Source organism: Podarcis liolepis, assembly GCF_965112155.1.
Source record: "Podarcis liolepis genome assembly, chromosome: 13".
Lineage (NCBI taxonomy): Eukaryota > Metazoa > Chordata > Lepidosauria > Squamata > Lacertidae > Podarcis > Podarcis liolepis.
Window position 1 is genome coordinate 53445340 of NC_139573.1, and position 27098 is coordinate 53472437.

General features: G+C 43.1%; 1 protein-coding gene and 1 long non-coding RNA gene across 16 annotated transcripts in view; one reads left to right on the forward strand and one right to left on the reverse strand.

Moving 5' to 3' along the window:
• FHOD3 (formin homology 2 domain containing 3) overlaps positions 1–6692 on the forward strand; it is a 369691-nt gene extending 362999 nt beyond the window's left edge. For 12 of the 14 annotated variants that reach the window (XR_014518724.1, XR_014518725.1, XR_014518726.1 and 9 more), the window contains 2 exons: positions 971–3768; positions 4027–6692. Coding sequence is in view for 2 of the 14 variants with exons in the window: in XM_083473089.1 (XP_083329215.1) it covers positions 971–1053 (83 nt within the window). In the remaining 12 variants the exon portion in view is untranslated. Of the gene's footprint in view, positions 1–970 lie in introns of all 14 variants that reach the window. The other 2 variants (XM_083473089.1, XM_083473090.1) reach the window with 1 other exon arrangement.
• On the reverse strand, positions 5215–26861 carry LOC310692414. 2 transcript variants are annotated; one of them, XR_014518783.1, is made up of 8 exons: positions 26695–26861; positions 22910–26002; positions 21164–21245; positions 11573–12615; positions 9891–11417; positions 9375–9521; positions 8159–8275; positions 5215–6987 (listed from the first exon to the last, which is right to left on the reverse strand). It is a non-coding gene; the product is annotated as an uncharacterized lncRNA (long non-coding RNA). The 2 variants fall into 2 exon arrangements; XR_014518784.1 differs by lacking the exon at positions 5215–6987 and having other exon boundaries at positions 8158–8275; positions 9891–10802; positions 12427–12615.
• Between the last annotated feature and the right edge of the window lie 237 nt (positions 26862–27098).

Here is a 27098-nt window from a genome sequence, read left to right on the forward strand (position 1 = left end):
TGATCTCTGCCAGATTTTACAATAAATAAATAAATAAATTATTATTATTATTATTATTATTATTATTATTATTATTATTTATTTATTTATTTATACCCCGCCCTTCCTGGTTTAAAAATCGGGCTCAGGGCAGCTAACAGCAAATATAAAACATTGATTAAAATGTGACTTTAAAACAGCATAAAACAGCATAGAATACAACATAAAATGCAGCATCAATATCAATAAAATTCAAAATTTCAGGGGTCATTTGGGGGGGAGGAAACCCCAGTCAGTAGATCTCAAATGATCACCAGGGCTAACTGGCCAAGTTGGTCCTACTAGGGCCAGCAAGGAGACCAGGGAAGAATTTAAATGTGGGGTCCCAGAAAGGGTTTCTTCATAGAAGAGGAAAGGGAAAAGGGAATAGAGGATCACGCTAATTCAAATTGAAGGCCAGGTGGAATAGCTCTGTCTTACAGGCCCTGCGGAAGGAGATCAAGGCCTTCAGGGCTCTAGTCTCGTGGGACAGAGCGTTCCACCAGGTCGGAGCCGTCACTGAAAAAGCCCTGGCCCTGGTGGAGGATAGCCTGGCTTCCTTAGGGCCCGGGACCTTTAAGCTACTATTATTCATGGACCTTAGGTTCCTCCTTGGGGCAGAACAGGAGAGGTGGTCCCGTACAAGCTACCTTGGGCAAGGGACAAGATCACAGGTGGTCACCCTCACCTGTCCAAGCGCCTTGTCCATATCCTTGAGCTGTGCTAATTGAAACCAGTCCAGACAGCGGATCAGAACTGGACCAGACAGTGTTGTGGGCAGCTCTTGGTCTTGATTTTCTACATTGGGATATTTCTCTGTTAGAATACACAAATCAGGGAGGGAAAGCTTTGATTCTGTACTTGTAGCTGCGTTTGGCTGGTTATATTTTTGCATTTAGTTTAGTAGCACCTTCATCCTTTCTCTCTCTCTCTCTGTTTTGTGACTGCTCAGTAAGGAGGACACTTAAGAGCGGACTGACACCAGAAGAAGCCAAAGCACTGGGTCTGATGGGCACTTCGGAGATGCAGGTGTGATAAGAGCATCCGTGTCAACTCCAAGAAGAGTCGTTGTCATATACAGGCACAGGCACACAGGCTGCCAACAGTCTTTCAGTTTAGCATTCTCCCGTCGGTTCCATTTGCTGCTTTCCCCATCATCTTTTAGATTCATTTTCATAATATTGAAGCAGGTATTTTAAAAAGGCAACACAAAGGGCTATAATAAAAAGAAGTGTGTAACAGACCAGTAAAATTAAGTCAGGGCTGTGGGGGAAGAGGTGATGTGGAAATTGCCTAATGCTGTTCTGTCTAGTTCATGCTGCATTGATGTGGTCTCTAAGAAGGTTTTCCGTATTTTGTATTTTGTGAAAGGTGTTTATGTTCATTTTCCTCGTGACCTTTTGTAATAATTGTAAAGTACTATATTTTGTCAGTTCGAGGGCAGTTCTTTAAATAGGCAAACTAACTTCTGTCACAGTTGCTATGACCTCTCTGAAGACAATGTTGTGAAATAGAAGCATGCCATGGATTTTTATCTTTCCACCAAAGAATGTAAAAATGTATGTCTACTTGTGTATATACCGAGTATGTGTGTGCATGTGTGTGTGCACACACAACGTGCGCACGCATGCGCGCGCACACACACACGCCTACCGAGTCCAGGTGCCTTCAACTTTCAAGCATCCTGTCGTGCATGAAGGGAAATCCTTTTTACAGGAACTCATTCCACTAGGACATTTTTATACCGGGACCTCTCACAAACATGTGCATGCACATTCAACATAATAGCACAGGTGCACAGGGATAGCACAGAGTACCTCTTGTCACTCAGCTGTAGAGATGTATATATAAATTATAGCAGTATGCCAGCAACTAGCCGGAGGCAAAAGAGGATTTGCTGTCAAGGTCAAGTAGGAGTTTTGTGCACATGCGTGGGCTGATGAGGCTGTTTTCTTAATCTGATGTAGCAAAGCATAACTCTGTCAAGCCCACTGGATACAAGGGTCCTGCTATACTCCTTTCCATTTTCAACACCACCACAAACCATGTAAACAACAACGGAGAACGCAAGACAACAGGGAATAGAGACAGTTTCCGCCCTTGCACATGGAAACTGTCCCCCATCCCCCAAATAATGGGGATATTTGAACATCCAGAGACTTCCTTTCCGAAGTGTACAGAATGTAGTTTAAAGAATGTACTTGAGAGAGGTTTCTTCTGCTTATTTCCATGGCTTTCATGGAGCAGCTCTTTAGAAACACCCTATCGTGGAAATATTCAAGAATCAAACACATTCAGTGTTTCCCCTTTTCTTGAAGACTGGTATAAAAGGGAACTTTTTACACTTAAACATACCTCTAAGCTAGTGGTACTAAAGAAGGCATAACGATTGCATCACTGTTACCATGCCAGCCAATGGCTCAACACTTGAAAAACAAACTTGAGAGAAGGTTGTACATCATTCTGGCGGATTCCAGTCACAGCCTTTACGCAGAAAGCCAAATATACTAGCCATACAACTATAAGAAAAGAGTGTGAGAAATTCCATCTGTACGTTGCTTCTCTCACTCAACTGCTGGATTTTGTCCCATGAGTTACTGTTGCTATTAACTTTGACCTTGCCCCTCTAAGGGGATGTTTGTCTCTTGTAACAGCTAACGTAGGGCTCCTGGATAATGTGTACTCCCTCAATTTTGACATACTGTTTATTTAGCGATTCTGCAACGAGATGGAAGGGTTGTTGTTTTTTAATAAACCCAGTCAGTGTGCATTTTTTACTAAAGAGGGAAAGGCATTGGCCAGTAAACTGAAGGAAATTGAATGTATTTAATCAATATTTCATTTATTTCAGGAGAATGAGGTTAGTCTCTGGCAGAGGGGATCCTAAATCCTTGCTATCAAAAGCATATCCCCCACCTCCTATATCAAAGGATCTTCTTCCATAATAAAGTAGTAAGTTATTGCAGATTTCCAAAATAGTTTGAGAAATGACCTGAAACACAGCTGGTAAACTGGTTGAAATGCTCAGGCACAAAAACAATAATTATGTTTACAATTGCTACAGATCTTATGCTCTAGAAGAGCACACACAGTCATTTTACATGAACCAGGATTTTTTTTTGGGGGGGGGACTATCCTAAATGGTTGCATTTACCTGTCTGCTTGACATTTTTATGATTACTGAGATTTATACCTACTTTTCAGTCAAATTCCCAGTGTAGCTTATGAAATTTCATTTCTTAAGAGGCACTCTTGTCATAAGCACTTCTGGTACTTATTGAGCCAGAACATATTAGGATTATACAAAGATACATATATATATATTTTCTAGAGAGCAGGGGTGAGAGGTCCTGCTTCCCTGTTCCTGTAAAATATGGTGTCCTTAACTGCCTACTAGTTAGACAGTAGCCCAGTACTCAAAAAAAGCACATTTTATACATGACAGCAAACAAATGTACAACTGGTCCTTCAAGGATTGCCATGTTGCTCTTTTTATTTACCATTGGCAAATAAAACCCTCTCAGATATTTCGCCAGAATATTTTTATAATGCCAGTGGAGTTGTCCCACAGGAAATGTTTTCTAGGTTGCTGGTATGAGTTGGGATCCAAACAGCCACTTCAGCTCACGCACAAGGATTTCACTGGCCCAACCAGAGTCGTGTCATTCTCTTTGAAAATCCAGTATCTATCCCAAACAACCATCTGTTTTGAAACTACTGTTTCCAAAACAGTTTGCAATGCAAAATACAGTAGTGCCTCGCAAGACGAAATTAATCCGTTCCGCGAGTCTCTTCGTCTTGCGGTTTTTTCATCTTGCGAAGCAACCCTATTAGCGGCTTAGCGGCTATTAACGGCTTAGCGGCTTTAAGAAAAAGGAAACAAACTCGCAAGAACAAGCAAGCCCATAGCGAAATTCGTCTTGCGGAACGACTCAAAAAACGGAAAACTCTTTTGTCTTGCGCGTTTTTCGTCTTGCGAGGCATTCGTCTTGCGAGGTACCACTGTAGTGGTGGGCCGGCCTTCTTTTTGTATGGAAACACTAACATATACCAATCCAGGAGCTCGTGAAATGAGTTTCATTGAATCCTCACTACAATCACCCATTTATTAAAAGTTTGGCAATAGGTACTCATCTGGGATTGACAGATCTCCTCATGTGTTCCGAATGAAATGTGCTCATGATTCTAGTTTGCATGCAAGAAAGAGACACCACCAAGGGAACCTATACCTTCGTTTTGTTTGCCTTGAAGGTTTTCAGTAATGTACTCCAGTTCTCTCTTGCTGCCAAGTGACTGTTCACACATCTGCATGATGTTATGCTGTTCCTTTGATAAGGACATAGACAGATACTAGCATTTATCAGGTGCTGCCAAAAAATCTAATTGTTTCAAGGCTTTGAAAGTGAACAATATCCAAGTCAATCCTATCTTCAAACTGAAGGATAATCGTCAGTGGCAACAGTACATTTCAAGCGCAGCAGCTTCTGAGCCATGCAGCAGAAATGCCCAAAGGAATTCCATGCAACATGCTTCAAAACGTAATATCACAGCAGAACCTACATTTTTCACTCACCGCTGCTTTGTTGGTTCAAACATCTACATAACAGATTTCAGATGTTATGTAACAAGGGAATATACTTGTCCGCTGAGCCCTACCTGTCATTTTCCCACAAGCCTTAATAATTGTTTTCTTGAGTTCAAAAAGAACTCTCAGCTAAAAATGGCAATGCAAAGAATTCCTCAGCATGAATAGTGTAACATTCAAAAAAATGCACCAAAAGTAACCATGCAGTTTTCTTTAGAAGCAATGTCTATTTTGAAGTCACATGGTTCAGCCTCCCCTCCTATTCTGAATGTTGGTTGTAGTTGGTGAAAAGCAAAAATGTTGAAGGTGTGGCATGTGGGATGCTTCAGGTCACAGTGCGAAGCCTGGCAACGTGATCAAGGCTATCCACTGCCTTTAACTCATACAGCATTCTGCAGAGTTCATTCTTCAAAAACGTTGCTAGCTCTTACTAACTTCAGCTGAACTTCTAAATCTGACCCCCATTTATTAAAAAATGTTTTCAGTCGATGGCCTTGAAAGGAACTGCTTTAGGTTGAATATTTGCAGCTCTCCCCATCCCCATGTGCACTTTTCATTCGTCCATCAACACTCAAAGGTTTTCTAGAAAGCCATACTCAGGCAATTATTAGCCAGGAATACAAATACCATTTTAGATTTGTAAACTGATGCAGTCCTGTTGCTGGACGCAAGAACATGGCAAGTAACATGCACAGTGCAAGCCTATATATGTCTTCTCAGATGTAAGCCCCTTTGAATTCAATGCACTTACTCCCCAGTAAGTGTATTTAGGCTGGCAGCCTAGGTGGTCAGGTTTCTTAGTTTTCTATATATATTGTTGCTAGTAATATTCAGGGAAAGTCATGTAACGTTAATGAGACTTGGATTTTGGACACGATCCACTCGGAAGTTCTCCTGTGCAAGTTCCATTTGAGTGCTCTTTCCCACGCATTTCAGGAGCACATTCATTTGTGCAGGAGAGTCTTGCGGTGAATTCCCTATCCAGTCTTCTACACCTTTCAAATAGTTTTGGATTCCTCCTCCATCCAGAGTGTAAAGCAAAAGATTGCACTTTCACAAATAACCTCCTTATTCTGTAAAGCACAGAGAGCTTTGTGCTTTCCTGGTCAAAATGAAGCATTTCTTTATTAGAAGTTGTAGTAAAAATAATTTCCACATTCATCAATTAATGTGAAGTGGGGGTGGGGTTCACATGTCGTTACTTAACAATTTACTTAGATACATGACTAATTCAAAGGAGCATTCTAAAGACTGTATAATTTACACACATGCAAGGGGATAAATCCTTTAATTTTGAAATACTTTACTTTGACTTTGCTACCTAAAGCATAGGTATGGATGGCTTACAACTATCCATCACTAAGTTTTAACAGCTGTGAAATACAAGATGTTTTTGTGAATGAAGAAGCCCATTTGTGATGTTGGGTTACATTTCCCTTTTCAAAGGACTGTCTTTGGACTTCTTGTGTCTTTTCTGTGAACTGGGAATTTAAAAAAGATATAGTTCTAAAGTAGAAAAGGACACGTTTCTAGACAAAGAATTATTGTAAAAATGTGTAAATGTGACTAGACTTTGTTTTGTGTGTAGCATAGTGTAAAATAAGCTTTTTTTCCAGCAGTGTTATTCTATGAATTGTAATTTAAGAACAAGCCATGCATGGTCAAATATATATCCTGCAGGGAACACATACGCACACCATTGTTCATTTTGTTGTTTTCCTGGCTGTAGGCAAAGACCTGTAAAATGTTGAATTTAATATTTCATCCTCACAGTTTTACTTAATGAAGAACTTGAATTAACTCCCTCCCCCCCAAAAAAAAAATTTCCTGCATCCCAGCACACTGATAATTTGTCGCAATCTTCATCCAGTTTTGGCACTACATTGAGTATAACAGGAGTTTCCTTTTAAAAATACTCAACACCTATCTCTGCTCCCAAATTACTCTTCTGTTTTAGATTTAAAAAGTTTGTGCCATGCAGGCTTAGAATATTGACCATTGACCTGTGCCCAGAAATCTCTGATATAATTTTAAAGTTCACTTCTACCGCATTATGTAAACACATCATGCAATAAAGCTTTCTAATGCACTGCTTTTTCTTTTTGTGGGAAAGGGGGGGATTTGTATTAATTTTAGTTTTCATCCAGACCATCACTGAACAGGCATGGTTTCACTTTTCCGCTCCCCTTTTCATGACGCAAAATGTTAAAAAGGAACTCTTGGTCTCATTGGCTGTCCCTGGTAAGAAGGAGGTCATCACAGAACGGTCACAGAAAGGTTGGGAAACATCTAACATATTTTGACTACAGAAAAGGGAATGGAATGGAAGAAGCTGCTGCTGGCATGAAGAAGATGGAGACATTGCGCTTGATGTAAACAAACCACTGAAAAGAAAGGAAGGCTCACAGCAAGTGATGGAGAATAAATTTATCAGTGGGATGAGGTGAGCAAAATATGTCCTGGCCACGTTTTGCTTCCTCCTAAATAAGTGGCTGCCATAATTGCTTTGCCCCAGTATGCATGGAATAACATGAATCCTGTCATCTCAACTAGGGTACAGTTTTCCCTTTCCGCTACTACGTTTTGTTCATGTGTAAATGACTTGTTTGCTTGCTGCTTAATACCCTCTTCCTTTAAATGTGCTTACACTTCCTTTCCTGTGCATTCGCTACCCCAGTTTTCTGTGCAGAATATTGACAACTTCCATTGGAACTAGTTGCTGGTCTCTGCCATAAACTCTAGTTCTTCTTCTGCTTCCAGATTTATGTAACAATGTACCTGGAATAGTAGTTGTCCCTGCCTCCATCTAATGTATTGCCCTGAGGGGCTTTGAAGCAACCATCCCATACTTCATTTGCAAACTCACCTGTTGCAACTTTGACTTTTTATTTTAGTGTGTCTGTTCTGTTTCTGCTTCCCAGATTTCCAAATCAAACTTTTTTTAAATTCCGGGTTCTTACTTTCTTTTAGCAGAAACACCCCCCCCCCCGGTTTCTTTTGTTTTATCCCCTTTTTGACCTTGAGAATTGCCTCTGATTTTTTCCATTGTCTTTACCCCCTTAAATTTATTTTCTATAATTGCATTCATCCATTGGCTTGCCTTTAATGTATTCCAGCATTAGATCTGACCAGTTTAATTACCATATTTTTCGCTCTATAACACGCACCCGACCATAACACGCACATAGTTTTTAGAGGAGGAAAATCCATAGGCATGCCACCCGTAGGCATTTCCTCCATAACACGCACAGACATTTCCCCTTACTTTCTAGGAGGAAAAAAGTGAGTGTTATGGTGCAAAAAATACGGTAATTTCAATGGCTTTAATTAATGTACGAAGCTGAGAAACAGCAAATCATGCCACTGTACTTTTGTCCTTCATTTTCCCCCAATCCCTTTACAGCTGTTTCACTATCTCTAACATGACATTTAAATGTTTGTGTATCCCCATCCCCTGTCTTCTGCTGAGGCTCACCTTGTACAATGTATGTAACAGGAATCATTTAGAGTTTTGCTCTGAGTACTCCTGTGATTTCTGGAGTGCAATCTACATACCTTTTGTCATGTCTTCCTTTCTTTCATGGATGAGATGATCATCTTCCAGCAGCGGGTTTTTGGCTACTCCAGAACAATGTTTATTCAAGAATTTTGTGTCTCAGTTAGTACCTTGTTCTGTTAGAAAGAGATTTTGAGGAGGGGGGACAGAGTTCAAACCAGGCACCCAACACTATTTCCCAAACTAGACTGGTGGCAAATACGAGAACCACAACCACCACTCCCTTCATACCCCATTGCTTCTGGGTTACCAACTGAGTGGTTAGGCTACCAGATTTAGACCAGGGATCTAATGTGTTATCACTGTGTTTGATATGATAATAAAATACACAATACGTTGGCAGATGATTTGTCCCCCCCCCCCACAAAAAAAAACCACACACAGTAGCTTGCTATTTAAATACTCCTTTGTGGGTGGGAGTGGGAAATTTGCATTCCAGTAGGCCTCAAGGCATATGCACTGAGCCCCTGACTGTTTTAGCATTCCAATTTTACTGGTGCAAAGTTAAGAGAGCAAAGGGCTGCCTGCCAGCAATGTAGTAATGCTTTTTAACATATGAGTTGGTTGGCTAGACACTTCTCCCTTCTCTTCTTTCACAGCAGATCCATTAGCAGTTCTAAATTCCAGATGTGCACTGACAACACATACATAGATTTTACTAACTCGAAAAACCCAGTCAGAGCTCATTTTTTGGTCTTAGGGAAGCCTGTGGACTCCAGCCAGAGAATAACTATGTGCAGATTAATGCATTAAACAGCTGTGCACTAGAGCGGTGGCCTCCTCCTCTGGTAACTACGTATCTTGCAAAAGCAGTTGAAATCACAGTTTCTCTTCCCATTTTAGCATTTCCCCTAATGCACTTTAACTTTTGAAATTCACTGTCCTTCTGAAGGAAGGATTATTACGGCCTAGAGATTGATATACACCTAAAATGGGGGTGGGGAACCTCTGGCCTTCCAGGTAGCGTTGCCCCAGCTAGCATGACCAATGGCGAGGGATGATGGGAGTTGTAGTCCAACAGCATCTGAAAGGCCAAAGTTTTCCCATGCCTGCTGTAAGGGAAAACCATTTTGGGGTGTTTTGTTGTTGTTTATTAAATCACAGATCACACGGTGGTGTTATGTGATCTTCTCTTACGGAATTTAGGCAAGAACAGAAACCAAGAGTCTCTTAACACAACTCACCTCATCAAGAGCATTTGCACATGATGCTCACCTCCACGTTCCCAAGCTGATCCCTTTGCCTCTCAGAATCTTCTTTCACCCTTGGCAAGAGCGCTTTGATTTCTTTCAGAATCCCCTTCACAATTCTCCATGTCCTCGCAGAACCAGTATAACAGACTGAAACATGTCCCTTCCAAACCTAAGCCATAGACAAATGTTAACAGTAGTAGTGGGAGATTACATTAACAGGCCCTTTTCACTTAGTCATGCGTACCGCTTGGTTGCTTTCATGTGTAAATGAGCAAGCAAGGGTCACATACACAAGGTGGAATTTTCGTAATTCCCCAGATTATTTCAAGCAATACTTTCAATACAGTCAGTTCACACAATTCAGCTTCAAATTGGCAAATGTTTAGCAGGGACATGATATGCATGAATGTGTGAAGGGGGTTATATCTGAAGATTTTCTGCACTACAAAAAACCCGCCCCAAGGAACATACGCTCTAAATTTAGATGGGGAAGACAACAGAGGGAGATGTTAAATAGGGAATTAACAGAAGCACATACACTCAGACTTTGCTTTAGTTGAAGACTTGGGTGTTGAGTCACAGAGAAAGCTGGCACATATGTGTTCAGAAGAGCAGTTCCAGGCATAAGGGGTGGCAAGTGAAAGTGAGCAGAGCAGGAGACCCTCAGATGCCTTAGGATGCTTCAGTTAGAGGTCACAGGCAGTGAGACACAGTTTTGAAAGATAAAAGTGGAAAGTGAGTCTATGCAGAACCTTAAATATAACAAGGAGAGAAGTTTATGCTGTCATTTCAGAGCTCACTTCTAAAGTCCAGACTCCATCAAATGCTAGGCTAGGATAAATGTGTCTCTATCCAACATTGCTTTCACTACATTTATTTTATTTCTTGCCAAGACTTTGCAAGCTGCTCACAGGCTTGGAATGCTGGAACTTGCCATAGCAGAGATAGGGATGAAAGCAGGTGATCACGAGGCAAAAGACAGACATGAAGTCAATGCCGTGTCCCTTTTGGTCCCACACAAGAAGAAGACATTCCAATAATGCTATGAAGTCTCCTCCAATCTTAAACTGGCCACCTTAAAATGAAGCAATGCTTTGATAACTTAATAAGCTACATACGCAAAGCACTCAAAAGGTACCGCAGTGAAAGGTACTGAAGTTGAACAAAATTAACTTTTAGAGACATTAACATTAACTTTTAGAGAACTCAGAGACTCCCTTGTGACCCTTTAAGGTGTGTTGCTCCTGCCTTCATATGTGTAAAGAGAGAGTTCTGTAATCTTGGCAATGGGGTAGCAAAAGAAAATGATTGTTAGAAAGAGACCCTGTGTATCTTTTCAGTGACTGATTTCCCCCCACATAAAATTGCGGAAAATTACTGACCTCATAGAGAAAGTTATTTTTTGCAAGGCAGCTGTACTGTGATCTCTAGTTAATACGTCTGTCTTCATCTAAAATATAAATTTCATGTGTCTAGAACAATTCAGGAGAAACAATTTACCCAAATCTGAAACCAGTGATTAACCATTGTTATTTATTTATATAAAACATTGTGTCGATGGCGATTCCACTGAGGGTAGAATGGAAGATCCCTTAACCCAAAATATATGCTTTCAAAAACAAACTGATCTGTGTGTTTAGTATGGAAGATACTGAGAAACTCTTGGGTGATTTAGCTCAAGCGTATTTTGGAACTCTAGGAAAATACCCAACCATGCACAGTCAGTTCACTTTTACTTTCAGCATTGCAAAATAATATTTCATGCTTAGTAGGCTATGTTTTATGCAGAGAAACTAAAAAAATAATTATAGCAATACCTAACATTTTATAGCATTACCTGACATTTTCAGAAGGTAAACTTTTTCAGAAGGTAAAATTAAAATTCTTTGGCTTTCCAAGAGCACTTTACATGCTTTTCAATCGAGCATAGATTTGCCCATCTAAATGTTGTCCATTCACAAAAATAATAGCAGATTTGAATTCCTCACACCCAAAAACGTAGTTTTAAGACCCCTTGCTGAAGCAATTTGCAAACATTAAGTTTCACCACCTAAAATGACACACCCTATTACAGTAAGTCCAGTGGCGTAGCGTGGGGGGTGCAGGGGGGGCCGGCCACACCGGGCGCAACATCTGGGGGTTAGGGTTAGGGGGCGCAAATCCACGGGTTAGGGGTCGCAAATTACTTGCCTTGCCCCAGGTGCTGACAACCCACGCTACGCCACTGAGTAAGTCACAGCAACCCATTAAGAGATCTGTGGTGGGCAGATAGAATTGTGCAAGGCAACATTCCTGCAGTACACACATGATTCTAGGCTCAAGATCTTAGGAAGCACGCATCCACTGAAGATGCATGTGTTGACCCTTTCTTCTGTCCAGTTTGGAAGCCAATAGATCTCGTGGAGCAGGAACAGATCATGCTATCCCTACACTGGCTTGTTTGTTCAGCTTCCAGGTGGGAAGGACCAGGCTGACCCATCCCTTATCTCTTGGGGGGGTGGAGGGATGAAGGAAGCTGAGGCAAAATCCTTCCTCATAAATCTGAAATGGTTCTGGAACAAGCAGATGGAGACAGCACCAGCCCACTCTTGCCTCAGCCTCTCCTTCAAAAAAGAAAAATAGAATGCTGTGTTTGTGTGCAAAAGGTGTGTGTGAGCCCAGTGGGGAAAAACAGGAGGGAGAGTGGGGCAGAGGAGGAGCTGGAGACGGACGTGGAGGAACCTGCAGGGAAAAGTTCGATTTAAACGTGAGTTTGTGTGGTGTCATTTTCTTTCTGCTTTCAGTAGCTGTGTTGAATAAGGTCTTGACTTCTTTCCAGGATGAGATAGCCAATACAAAATAGCTGGCTAGTTCACTGTTGGCTGATAAATAACAGGAAAACCCCATAAATGGGTACCCTTTCCCCTGACATCACATGTGTACGGATGGCCAATCACTGAAATCCACATGGTTACGTGCTCTTGCCCAAATCCATTCCAATTCCGAAATCAATGCAAAACAAGGATAACCCAAAGTTCTTCCCCTTATTTAATCCTGATTCCCTCTCCTTTTCTCCCCTTCCAGTCTTTCTTTACCTCTGCTTTTTGGCAGATGGTAACAAATGTGTTTACTTTTAGCTGGACAAGAAATGGCTGCTTCATCCAACAGTGATGTCAGAACAACAGGTGGTCCTATTTGGAGAAAGAAAGAATTGATCCAAGCTTCTGTCTCTGCAATGATATTTTGTCTTTGCTTGTCTGTCTTTTCAAAATTGATATTCCATTCTGTAATTGGAGAAATCAAGAGTGATTGCATTCCTCACCTCCATATTAGTGTTTCCCACTCTTTTCATGCCTGGGATATAGTATTGGTATTGATAAACACTGGATGCAGACATATTACACTTTTTCCCCCCCACTCAGTCAAAAAACTTTCATGATCAAATTCCAGAACAAAGCAGGCACCATCCTCACAATTTTGGGGCAGCACCACAGTGTCCTTCACTTCCCTTTGACTACTCTTAGGTTGGGAAACGTATGACCTGCAGACTGGGTGGAATCTGCTACTTCCATTCATCCAATTGCAGCAGGCTGGAGCCTGTGGCAATATTTGGGAGAATCCATTTACAGCCGTTCTCTTGTGCTGACAGTAGGGTGGAGGAGCGAGACCCTGGGGTCACAGTAAATAACTCAAGGAAGGTGTCGACCCAGTGGGTGATGGCCATGAAAAAGGCAAATTCCATGCTAGGGATAGTTAGGAAAGGAATTGAAAATAAAACTGCCAGTATCATAATCCCATTATACAAATCTATGGTGTGACCACTTTGGAGGGATGTGTACAGATCTGGCTGCCACACCTCAAAAATGCTATTGTCAAGTTGGAAGATAGCCATGTTCAAATATATAAAAGGATGTCACATAGAGGAGGGAGAAAGGTTGTTTTCTGCTGCTCCAGAGAAGCGGACACGGAGCAATGGATCCAAACTACAAGAAAGAAGATTCCACCTAAGCATTAGGAAGAACTTCCTGACAGTAAGAGCTGTTCGACAGTGGAATTTGCTGCCAAGGAGTGTGGTGGAGTCTCCTACTTTGGAGGTCTTTAAGCAGAGGCTTGACAACCATATGTCAGGAGTGCTCTGATGGTGTTTCCTGCTTGGCAGGGGGTTGGACTCAATGGCCCTTGTGGTCTATTCCAACTCCATGATTCTATGATTCAGAAAAGGGCCACCAAAATAATCGAGCTGTAAGGATTCCCCAATGGAGAAACAGCCATGTTTGGGACTTATTGATGCAGAGAAAAGGTGAGAAAGAGGCGCTATGACAGAAGTTTACAGAATGAGGCATGGCATGGAAAAAGTGAATAGAGAAAGGGTTTTCTCCCTCTTTCATAACACTAAAACTGATGGATATCCTATGAAGCTGAACACTGGAACAGACAGAAGAAAGTGTGCCAGTCCCATGGGTAACCCGAGAGGCAAGGTCCAAGTCCGGTCCATGGTCAAAGGTGCAATGTGGAGGCAGTTGGTAGTAGCTGAAGCTGGGTGCAGGGCAGGGAGTCAGGTGAAGTCAGGAAAAGGCTTGCAAACAGGGAGCCAGGTCGGGTCAGGAGCTCAGGCAGGAAAGCAGGGCAGGGTTAAGGCAGGAACTAGCAACCAACAATATTGCTCCCACAACTTGGGACTGGGGCTGGCCAGCTTTTATCTGCCCCGAGGCATAGGGCGGCCCCGATCCTCTGGTGACTCACCTCTCCTGGCCTGGAGGCAAGCACTCCTCCTGCGGGAACTTAGTTCCCTCCGCCTCTCTGCCCTGAACCTCTGCAGCTCAGGCGAGGCGGGAGGGTTACCGGACCCAGAGGCAACCTCAGCTTCCTCTGACGGGGCTGGGGGTGGAGCACCTGCAGGCAATGGGTCCTCCATCACCTCAGGAGCCAGAGCAGACTCAGCTGATGCCTGCACCTGAGGATCCAGCACAGGTGAGGACCCTTCAGGCTGATGCCCCAGCTCCGGCTCAGCTGGTTCTGGAAGCAGGGAATCCTGTGCAGGCTGGGATCCGTCAGGTTCAGCATCCGAGTCCAAATCCCAGGCCATCACAGAAAGTTTGGACTAAACACCAGGAAGAACTTTTTGACAGTAAGAGCTGTTCAACAGTGGTTGGGATTCTCACAAGAGGTTGTGAACTTTCTTTCCTTGGAGGTTTTTAAGCAGAGGTTGGAGGGCCATCTGTCTTGTATGATTTAGCTGAGATTCCTGCATCGCAGGGGGTTGGACTAGATGACCCTTGGCGTCCCTTCCTGTTGGGATTTCATTCTCTCCACTGCTGATGTGTGATTGTTTTCATCACATGTCTGTGTTGACATTCCATACTATCGGAGTCATGAGAATGGAAGTTCAGTTACGCTGTTCAGTCTTTGTTGTACTTTTGCTTTTTCTGTTCTCTCTCAGAGAAGAAGGAGAGAGGAGACATGTTTCCTTTGTTCTGTAACACTTGATCCTGAGTGCCACCAACACTTCCAACCCTACAGTTATAAGATTCTGCGATACTTCTTCAAGCAACACAATCAAACTATGGTACTTGTTGCCCCAGGAGGTAGTGATGGCCAACTTGGAAGGCTTTAAAAATTGGACAAATTACTGGAGGACAGAGCTAGTGAAGGCTACTAGCCATGATAGCTATGTTCTATCTCTACAGGTGGAGGCAGAAACGCTTTCGGATACTCATTGCTGAGAACCACGGGAAGGGAGAGGGTTCTTGCGTTATGTTAAAGCCCTTCACGGCCTAGGACCCTCATACCTATGGGACTGCCTCCCTGGTATGCCCTGCAGAGGACCTCAAGGTCCATAAATGGCAACACCCTAGAGGTCCCGGGCCCTAAGGAAGTCAGATTAGCTTCAACCAGAGCCAGGGCCTTTTCAACACTGGCTCCAGCCTGGTGGAACGCTCTGCCTCATGAGACCAGGGCCCTGCAGGATCTGATTTCTTTCCGCAGGGCCTGTAAGACAGAGTTGTTCTGCCTGGCTTTTGGCTTGGAATCAACTTCATCCCCTCCCCCTCTTTCCTTTTTACTTTCTCCTTCTGTGATGGAACTCCTATTTGGGGATTTCACTGGCTTTTTTCTGGCCCCCATAGGACCAGTCTGGATAGTTGGCCTTGGTGAAGATTTGACGTTTTCATCCCCAAAAAGTTTTTGATTTGAGTTTCTACTGAAATGAGGCTGCATTTTAATGTTGTACTTAATCTTGTTTTTAAGTTGTATTTTAATCATTGGTTTAATACCTGGTGTCAGCCGCCCTGAGCCCGGTCTTGGGTGGGAAGGGCAAGGTATAAATAAAATTTATTTTTATTATTATTATGTTCTTATCTCTAGTTTCCCACAGGCATCTGGCTGGACACTGTGAGAACAGGATGCCCGACTAGATGGCCCAATGGCCTGATCCAGCAGCCTCTTCTTATGTTCCCATGGTCAGAGCATCCTAGTTTGGTCACACCAATGTGTGTTTCGCCACCCTTGGAAGGTGTGAGGAGGGGAAAACCACACACCAGCACCGCCCAGCATCTGGGCCTAGGGAGGAGAGGCAGTTTGCAGTACCAGCCTGCTGCTAGTGCAGCAATCCATTTCCAATGGGGCTTAATGCATAGCTGTCAACCGTCCCTTATTTGGTGGGCAAGTCCCTTTTCCCAGCGCCGTGTCCCGCTGCTGTCCCTTATTGATGATGCCCCTTAAATTTCCCGGGTTTCAAAGAAAGCAGCTCCTCTCCCTCCCTCCCTCCCTGCCGCCCAGGGAGGAGGGAGGCTCCAACTGTGTTGTTTGGCTGCGTTGCTCACCCAATAAGGAGTCTAAGAACGACTGGGAGCTTGCACGCCTTGTGCCGATCAAATCGGCCGCGGTGCCTGGGGACTCGCCTTTGCTCAGTGCTTCCCAGCGGAGAGGTGACGGTGGTTTTCCTTGCTGCATCCCTTCTGCCGGGTTGCTGCGCTGTGGGAACCACCGCTTGAGGCTTCGTTTGGCTGCTGGCTGGGCTTTCTGCCTTTGGCTCGGAGGGGCTCAGAAGTTGAACATACCTGTGCACGCAAAATCCCTTATTTTGGCTGCTGATCCCTTATTTTCGAGGTTGCTGGTCCCTTATTTTCAAATCTGTAAGTTGACAGCTATGGCTTAATGCCATCACGTGAAAGTCATGGGGCAAGCTCCAGTGGATCTTGGACAGTCAAATTCTGGAAGAGAGAGGATGCCTGATTGGCAGTGAGCAGAGAGGAAGAGAAGGGGTAGGAGACGAAGATTTGAAAAAGTCATTCAGCCACCACCTCTAAATGATCTTCATCCTTTGCTCTCAGGGCTTCTACCTCCTTCCAACCTTGCGCTGCCAAACTGCTTGGATAGCATTCCCTCTTGCTTCACTTTGTTTAGCTATTTCTGCTTGTTAACTATGCTGAGTCACTCTTTCCCCTTGGAGTGGCGCTGATGCGGAGATCTGTTTCCATGCTTCAGGAATGATTCCTCCCATAGGGGGCAAAAGGTATCTGGTCTGTTTTCTAAAGGTGGGCTATGAGCTAGTCTGCCTTGAGTTGTCACATTTCATTGCCTCCTGATAGAAGGTCTGGATTCCTTTCCCCCACCTCTCCTTCATTTGTAAAGTACCAGCATCCTCAAGGAATTTGCTGCAGGAGGTTTTAGTACCGATCCCAGCTTGGGACAGGAAAAGCCATAAGGCATTTTTGTAAACCATGTGATGACTCAGTTATCCATTGCCCTGATCAGTGTCAGCACTGAAGTAAACAGGCTGTCTTGTTCTGCTCTTGGAACATACAGGCTATAGGTAAAGGTAAAGGGACCCCTGACCATTAGGTCCAGTCGTGGCCGACTCTGAGGTTGCAGCACTCATCTCGCTTTACTGGCCGAGGGAGCTGGCGTACAGCTTCTGGGTCATGTGGCCAGCATGACTAAGCTGCTTCTGGCGAACCAGAGCAGCGCACGGAAACGGCGTTTACCTTCCCACCAGAGTGGTGCCTATTTATCTACCTGCACTTTGACGTGCTTTCGAACTGCTAGGTTGGCAGGAGCAGGGACTGAGCAATGGTAGCTCACCCCATCGCGGGGATTTGAACCGCTGACCTTCTGATTGGCAAGTCCTACAGCGCCACCCGCGTCCCGTATACAGGCTAAATTGATACAGGCTAAATTTAGCACTAGATTTAGGGTGGTGTGAATGGTTCCCCCACACAGGGTACTGAGCCTGGGGGGCACAAAATAATGCATTTGAGAGCATGCACAGAACAGAAAGCAAGACTTTGCTTGAACTCTGTTCCAAAAGGAATTATTGTGAAAATAAGGGAGATTTGGGGGTTGCCAAGTTTTGTCCTCACTCAGGATGCCAAAGGCCACCCCTGCTATAAGCCATAGCAAACTAAATGCCAATTGGCCCACATTTGGCTCTGTTCTGCACTTGGCATGCCCTGTGGGCCAACAGCTCTTCGCAGTGGAAAGGTCTTCTGCCCCTGGACCAGTAAGTCAGTACTCTGGAGTACGACAATGGTCTCTGGGCAACGGTGATGATTCTGGGCTGCCCCTCATGCCTTTCAGCCATGTTCCTTAGCTTCCTCTCTTGTGATGATTTCACCGCTCACCTGCTGGCTCTACAACAAGGAGGGGATCGATCCTGCACTGGGCCACCCTGATCCAGTGGCATAGAATAGTTGCCTCCACCACGGCGCCTTAATTTTTAAATGCACTCTAATTGTATACGTGTTGAGGACCACTGGCCAAGGCCAACAGAACAGCTTGCTCTAATGTTTACTCAGAATAAAGTCCCATTGCTTTGAGCAGATCTTTCTCCCAAGGAAATGTACTTAGGACTGCAGCCTTCATTGATCACTGACTGCAGAATGTGTATTCCCGCAAGGGGACGGCAGCAGCTGTCCGCTGAGCTGGCTCCAAAGTACTGAGAAGCATGGAGTGGGATGGAGAGGGAAGGTGAAAAGGAGGGGAAATCTATCGATTTTTTCCCCTGTGGATCCACACATAAAAGCTGAAAGCTGTGCTTAAAATCAAACAATGCTGTATTTACCGTAAAAAGAGGGGGGGGGGGATTTGGAAAAGGAATTTGAGATGTAACAAAAAAAAAAAAGAGTAGGATACAGAAACTGCAAACCCCCCAATGTACACATTATTATTTTTCCCATTTATCACACAAGCCGATGTTCAATGGAACTTGCTCTCAAGTAAGAGTGCATAGTTCAGAAATAGTTATGCTATTTAGTCAGCAATAGGCTCTCTCTTTTAGTTTGGAGCTAAATGTACCGTATTATATACTGTGGATTGATGAATTTATTCACTCTCTCCAGCTGGGTCAATAGCAGAAAGTTGTTGCTTTTTTGTGCCAAAATTCAAACTATACCTTTATAGGGAAAATATCTTTCCTTCTGAGTTTTATTAGACTCTTTCCCAATTAGAACAGCAGGCAGACATAAAGCCAAGAAGTGCAGCTGTTCTGTGTCTTCTGAAGGCACCAGCTACCCTCAGCAAACCTCCATAAGCTTGCTATTTCTCTTGTAAATATCACCAGTAAGGTTAAGAAGTAAAGAATGCTTTTTTTTTCAGTTAGAACGATTGTTTCATCCTCTTGTTGAATGCCACCCTCCATCTCCAATACTGACACAGAAATAATATGCACTGGGAAATTACATGTCATTACGTACTCTTCATTACCACGAAAGAAAAAAATGTACAGTGGTACCTCGGGTTACATACGCTTCAGGTTACATACGCTTCAGGTTACAGACTCTGCTAACCCAGAAATAGTACCTCAGGTTAAGAACTTTGCTTCAGGATGAGAAAAGAAATCGTGCTCCGGCGGCACAGTGGCAGCAGGAGGCCCCATTAGCTAAAGTGGTGCTTCAGGTTAAGAACAGTTTCAGGTTAAGAATGGACCTCCGGAACGAATTAAGTACTTAACCCGAGGTACCACTGTATATAAAAAGAGCTCAGCTGTCAATCTAAGAGCCTTATCTATGACCACAACAATTTATATTTCTACACTGTCAGCTATATCACTATGGACAATTTGTATCACTCCTGTTAAGATTAGGCCAAACCTCCTTCGCTTTTTTGTCACTTTAGGACTGCTATTTGTTTTTCCGTTCTAAGCCCAACATGGAATGATAGCCAATGTGTCAACTTAATTACAGTGAAGAAGTAAATTCGAGGCACAAGCACGTCACCTAATCACAAAAAGTTGAAAAATTAAAACACATTTTAATATACATAAAAAGCACTCTCTTCTGCTGTTGCTAAGGCATGCAGGGAACTATTTTGCTGGAATTGCACTTTTTCAATTTTAAAAACAAACAAGCAGAAAACAAAACATTCTGAAGATCCCTGGGAGGGATACATACGTGAACTGTGCATCCTTAGTACACACTCTGAAATGAATATATCTATAAATGTTAAACATATAAGATTGATTACAACATCCTACACGCAAAGATAACAAGCTTCTTTAAAACATGGAGAGAGCCAGTTAAATGATCTCTAAAGAAGGGACACAGGTGGCGCTGTGGGTTAAGCCACAGAGCCTAGGACTTGCCGATCAGAAGGTCAGCGGTTCAAATCCCCGTAACGGGGTGAGCTCCCGTTGCTCGGTCCCTGCTCCTGCCAACCTAGCAGTTCGAAAGTTCCCGGCGGGAAGGCAAACGGCATTTCCGTGCTCTGCTCTGGTTCGCCAGAAGTGGCTTAGTCATGCTGGCCACATGACCTGGAAGCTGTACGCCGGCTCCCTCGGCCAATAAAGCGAGATGAGCGCCGCAGCCCCAGAGTCGGTCACGACTGGACCTAATGGTCAGGGGTCCCTTTACCTTTAAAGAAAGAAAATCTGGAAACTTAAGAAGGTTCAGGATAATATATCTCTCCAGGAAGAAAAAGAAACAGAAAGTGGTCTATTGTTATTAATTAATTAATCAATTAAATTTGTATACTGCCTTTCATCCCAACAAATCCAAAACAAACCAATAACTCCCCCCCCCATTTAACACATTTAAAAGGCAATAGAATGTTAAATAGCTGGTTATAGAGAAATGTTTTCGCCTGGCGCCTAAAGATATCTAATGAAGACGCCAGGCAAGTGGAAGAGGCTACACAAAGAAGTGTCTCAGTTGATGATTGCAGGGTTTAGGTTGGTTTACGTGGGGAGCGGAGTTCTAAGTTCCTCTGGTGAGAAATTAATGAAAGAAATGAAGTGAGACCAGAACCTGACCATTTTCATAAATTGGAGTCAGAAAATGGCTGCAAATTTCCTGGTAACATACTAACAGCAAAGTTGTTGATCATAAAATTTTGCTTGTGTTGTGTATTGTTTGTGACAAATGTTCCTGGAGCCTATTTAAATATTTGCAGTAAATCAAAGGGTTTCAATAATTGGAAGCATTTGAACCCAATTGGATCCAAATGTGGGTTTTTTTAATGGAAGAACTTAGAAAATAAAATCGAAAGCGGTAAACGTATTGATGATTCCCTATAAAAGGCAATTCAGAAAGAAAAAGAGAAAAGGTCACACATTTTGAATGTTATTTTGACATTCTGTTTGTGCAAAAAATAATCTTACTCTTAGGGGAAGTACAGAAATTGCTGGCAGTCCAAACATGGGATTTCTCTAAATCTCATTGAATTGATTAGCCATAATTCAGTGCAGTTGTCATAAAACGGACTTTCTACATATTTTAAATAAACTACAAAATGATTTCCTCCCATTGTTGGGGGGAAGTGTTCACGGTGAGATAATTTATACGATTAGAAAAAGAGTGTAATCATTGCTACCTGATTGTAAATCCAGATGTTTCTTACCATGACCATATTTGTCACATTATCAGCTATGTCCATCTTTATTCTGGAAACATTTCAATCGAGGAACGTTTTGTAGAGTTAACTGAAACAAAACCAGAGTTAGGCAGTGGTTTAAGTAGACAAAACCATGAACAGATTAAAGCAAGACATCAATATTAAAGATGCCCAAAGACAAGGATACAATAATGGGGCAAATGGCAAATATGTGCACAATGGTATTGAAGCCCTTATATTAAATGATTATTCAACGTATTGTACTCTAGATCCACTGAAATTAGTGGCATGACTAAGTTAGGTTCGTTCATTTCAGTGGATCTACTCTGAGCAGAACTTACGTAGTTTGATGCCACACAAATTTGGCAATATTTATCATTTTGGTTCAACTGTTTATTTTATTTTTTATTGCATTTTTCTCCTTAGTCTCAAGGAGATCTATTGTTTCATATAATTTCTAGGCCATTGACTGTAATAAGGTTGATGGCAATGATGAAGTCATAACAAAATAAGTCACAAATAAATAAGCATTGTGACAAAGAGGAACACTTCGGCACAGAGCAAATTTGATCACACAGAATTCTGCTGCTTCTTCACATATGGGAATCAGCATTAGGAAACTGCATCAATTCTTGCAAACACTGCTGTGCTGAAGGAAGAGAGTTTATCTCCCCTTCTGTTTTTATAAGGTACATATGCAAACCTTCTTGCTTGTCTAATATTTGAACTAAAATAGTAAATACATGAACAATAGTAAACATTATAGTGAAGTAGAGAATGCTTTTACCAGTCACAATGACCTCCAATTTTATGACTTGAATAAACTTGAACGGAGCATAAGTAAGGGAATTTCAGTAGGTATCTTGCTCATTGGAATTTTTATTATTATGCCACTGATTAAATACATGGTGAATCTATTTTGATTTAGGGAAAGTAAATAGCCGGAGGCAGCAATAAAGAAGCAGAATAGCATCAGATCATTTCTCTGATACATGGCATAGTATTTTGACAGAGGAGAAAGTGAAGCGGGGGGTTTCCCCCCCAGTGATCTTTAAACCAGAACCCAACAGAAATCAGTGGAATTTGGCCTGCAGTTAAACGGATGAAGGGCTCCAAGATTCAACAAAGGAAAATAAATGTTCCACTTTCATATTAAAGCTACTATCCTAAACATATTGATTTGGCAGTAAATTTAATTAAAACCAATGGAGCTTATGTCTGAGTACATGGGAGGGCAGTGATGGGTAAGCATTTGAAAGAAAGCATTTCTTTACATCCCCCAACTGGGATATTTATGAAGCTTATTTTATCTATTTTCATATTATATCATACAATCGTCATTTTTTATTATTCAGTAAACCAGGAAAATTTCAACATCTATTCACTGTCATTATTTTATTGTATTTATTAACTGCATTTATATGATGCACGGTCCTCATTTAGACAGTTCCAACAATTAGTGCACTGTCATTGCAATTTATATCTTCCAATATCAACTTTAACCAACTGGTCTATTTTTCCCCCAGTGAAGGGGTCTTGGGAATAATATTTATTGGCCAGTGTTTGTGACTCAACGTTTTATTAGAAAGCCCTGCTGTCAAGTGATTTTTCTGCTTTCCTCAAAGCCCCCGAAAGAAAGGTAGGTCAGACACACAACATTATTTTACTGCTGGATTTCCCTTTGTTACTACAACTTCTCAGATGGGTACATTATATATATCTAGTGTGGGAATTTGTAACAAAAGGACGTACCTTAATTCTCAAACCTGAGCCTTTGTAATTCCACTCCCAAGTCCCCCATCTCAGATCTTGGGGTGGGGTGGGGAATAACTACCTACAATTAATACAAGAGTAAAAAGCTGCAACAACATCTGGAATACAGATGCTTTTTATAGACATTATTATCTGAATACTCTTTACCAAAGACCTTGTGGTCATGGTCTTCTTACCATTTCCTCTACAATGATAGTAAGACTACTGTAAAGCTAGAATAAGCATTTTGAGAATGGCACTATTACCACTATCTAAAAGCAAGTTGCTGAGTCAACCTTATGATTTATCCTAATTTCATGGCAAATTGCTTTGGCCCTTTGGTAACCTAATAACTTAAAACAAATAAACTAGGGGCTTCTGTTCAGAAAGCTTCTGGGCATCCATTTGCAAAAATGTGCTGATGACTTTGTTCTTCATAGCTATTTTACAGATAAAATCAGCGTGTTTATGGGTTAATCCAGACTTAGTACACCTGTAGAAATCAAGGGGACTGAAGTTAGTTACTGTGTGTTTTCCTCTTGATAAAACTAGCTGCTTGTTTAAACATTACTGGGTTACACCAATATGCTGGTTTGCTTATTCTGCATTGGCTGTCTCAAGTAAGGATGGTTGAAGTACTTTGGAATGAAAATCCATGGGCTGCAGTTGTCCTCCTGAGGCTGCATCCAACAAACCTACGTGTGAGCATGGAGAGAAATTTACACAGTGACGAAAGACCCTTTGAATTTTCTGCTGCAGTTCCTTGCCCTGGTGCTGAAGGGGCAAGCTATTCTTCGATTTCTATCACAAAATGAAATCCATTTATAAATACACACTAAGTCTGGGACAGGATTTCTAAAACTGAAAGTGGCAGGCTGCGGCGTGCTTTTTAGTGAATCTGGAGGCCATGATGAAAATAGAGAATAAATACCACAGTAAAAAATAATATATAACTTTTATTAAAGCCATTAATTTAAATACTGCTGCAAGCCACCGCAGGGGTTCCAGGTGCTTACCCAGGGTTCATGTTTACTTTTGGGAATAAGGCACAGCAGAGACTGTGGCGTCTTTATGATATATGGTTTATTTGCATATATATGGAGGGGTTCACAGCATTAACATCCCAAAAGGGTCTTGCTACTTCCATATCAACAGTTTGGGATTCCAGCAGAGGTCTAGTCTCTCTCTCTCTCTCTCTCTCTCTCTCTCTCTCTCTCTCTCTCCTTGCTGCTTTGCTTCTAGGTTACACTGCTGCTTCCCCCTCCACACTAAACTCTGGCTTTTTTCATCCTCACTATCTGCAAGTTGTATGCATAATTTCATGTCTAATGAGACTCTGCTATGAGCAACTGGTCTAGTTGAGACCTTTGGGTATAGGGCGGTGTATAAACTGAAAATAATAATAATAGTTTTAAAATAAGTTTGCCTAGGATTGTAGTCTAAAGCACGTACTTTTTTCTCCAGCTGAAATCAAAAGGACTTAAAGGTAAAGGTACCCCTGCCCGTACGGGCCAGTCTTGACAGACTCTAGGGTTGTGCGCTCATCTCACTCTAGAGGCCGGGAGCCACCGCTGTCCGCAGACACTTCTGGGTCACGTGGCCAGTGTGACGAAGCTACTCTGGTGAGCCAGAGCCGCACACGGAAACGCCGTTTACCTTCCCGCTAGTAAGTGGTCTCTATTTATCTACTTGCACTTTGATGTGCTTTCGAACTGCTAGGTTGGCAGGCGCTGGGACCGAGCAACGGGAGCACACCCCGCCGCGGGGATTCGAGCCGCCGACCATGCGATCGGCAAGTCCTAGGCACTGAGGTTTTACCCAAAGTGCCACCCGCGTCCCTATCAAAAGGACTTAGACATGCCTAAATTTAGCTGGATTGCACTCAATAGCTCTATTACCAAGAAAATCTGAACACTGAAGGCAAGCATTAATAGTGCAATTTCACCATTCCAGCTTCTGTTAAGAGTTTCTCTTCATTCATGTCCATTTAATAAATTATCACTGCAATCCCATCCTCCTCTAGGGGGTCCCAGGATTAAGCCACAAAACTCTCAGCAATGTGTCAGTCACGTGACTCATGCACTGCACAGATTAATTTGTGACTTTCCCTGGAGCTGGGAAATGGTTGTTAACTGCTGTCTGGGTTATCCAGTTCTGGAGAATTGTTTCCTTCATGCAGTCCGATTTCCCAATAAAAGGTCTCTTTCTCTTTTATAGGTCTTTTAAAATGTCTTTCCTGCAAAATGCAGCAGATGCCATTTACATGTGCACGGGAGATGTTTCTTGTTTAAATAATGTTTCAAAGAGCTTTAAAAGTCTCTTTGGATATGTTGCAGGCCCACCAGGGACACAAGGTTTGGTCTTGCACACTGGCATTTCTGGTGCTTTTTTTTTTTTTTAGAAAAAGATGTGCCGGAACCCACCATGAACACCTCCCTTGTTCTCTTATAATGGCAATGACACCCACCTGAATGGTGCTGGACCTCAGTTTTGGCTGAAAAAAAGTCCTGGACATTTCACACATTGTAGTTTGCTAAACTTTCTGCTATTAAGCATTATTAATAATTACATTAAATATTGTAGGATTTCTATCTGTAAAATGAGTAAATGTGTTCTAAGTAATAATAGTAATAATTTATTATTACGGTCAAAGACCAGCTTGTACTAATATTTTTAAAATAGAAATTACATAGAAGAGGGGCCAATAGGCACCCTTGCCTGACTCCCTTAAAAGTTTTAATGGGGTTTGTTAGTTGTCCTGGGAAACTACACCTGACTCTAAGAGCCGTATTTGTATGAACTGCCTGGATTAAAAACAGGAGCCTTCTGTCTACGGTGGTACCCTGAAGTCTATCCCAGAGTCTAGTTCTGGGGACTGTGTCGAAGGCTGCTTTTAGATCTACGAAGGCAACGCAGAGTGAGACCTGCCCTCCTGATTTATATTTTTCTATGAGGTGTTGTAGCATTAGGCAGTGATCTGTCGTGGACCTTCCGGGTCTGAAGCCCACTTGTTCTATTGCCAGAATGTCTTCATTTTCTAACAATTCAGTAAACTTTTTAAGTAGGTGCTTTGTGTAAAGTTTACTAATCACACTTACCGTATTTTTCGCCCTATAGGACGCACTTTTCCCCCTCCAAAAATGAAGGGGAAATGTGTGTGCGTCCTATGGGGCGAATGCAGGCTTTCCCGGGCTTCCTGCAGCTCCGCGCCATCCCCCGGATCCTGGCGCGAAGCCGCAGGGGGCTCCGGAGGGTGGCGCGGAGCTGCCTGCGCTCCAGAGCTTCCTGCAGCTCTGCGCCACCCTCCCGATCCCGGCGTGAAGCCGCGCGGGGCTCTGGAGGGTGGCGCGGAGCTGCCTGCGCTCCAGGGCTTCCTTCAGCTCCGCGCCATCCCCCGGATCCTGGCGCAGGGCTCCGGAAAGTGGTGCAGAGCTGCCTGCGCTCCAGGGCTTCCTGCAGCTCTGCGCCACCCTCTGGATCCTGGCGCGAAGCCGCGTGGGGCTCCGGAGGGTAGCGCAGAGCTGCCTGCATTCCGAAGCCTGGTGCGAGCTGAAGAGCGCCCTCGGGCTTCGCGCACCTTTCCGCAAGCCTGGGGAGACCGGCACAGCTCCCTAGGCTTGCAGATAGCAGGCTGTTCTGGGGGCTGGGGTCGGGGGAAGCTCGGGCTTCCCCCGCGCCTGCCCCGTGCCTGGGGAGGGGAATTTTTTTTTTCTTTATTCCCCCCCCCCCCCAAAAAAAATTAGGTGCGTCCTATGGGGCAGTGCGTCCTATGGGGCGAAAAATACGGTAGTAAGCTAATCAGCCTATAGTTTGATGTGTCCCCTCTATGTCCTTTTTATAGAATGGAACTATTATGGCTGTTCCCCATTCCCTTGGGATGTAACCAGTCTCCTCTATGTGGGTAAAGAGAGGCTAAGAAAGGCGCCCACAAACCCAACTGTGATTTTAGCATTTCTGGCATAATGCCACCTGGGCTGGGGGCTTTAGTGTTCTAAGTACCGTATTTTTCGCTCTATAACACGCACCCGACCATAACACGCATGTAGTTTTTAGAGGAGGAAAATCCGTAGGCATGCCACCCGTAGGCATTCCCTCAATAACACGCACAGACATTTCCCCTTACTTTCTAGGAGGAAAAAAGTGAGTGTTATGGTGCAAAAAATACGGTACTTTATTCCTGAGTAATATG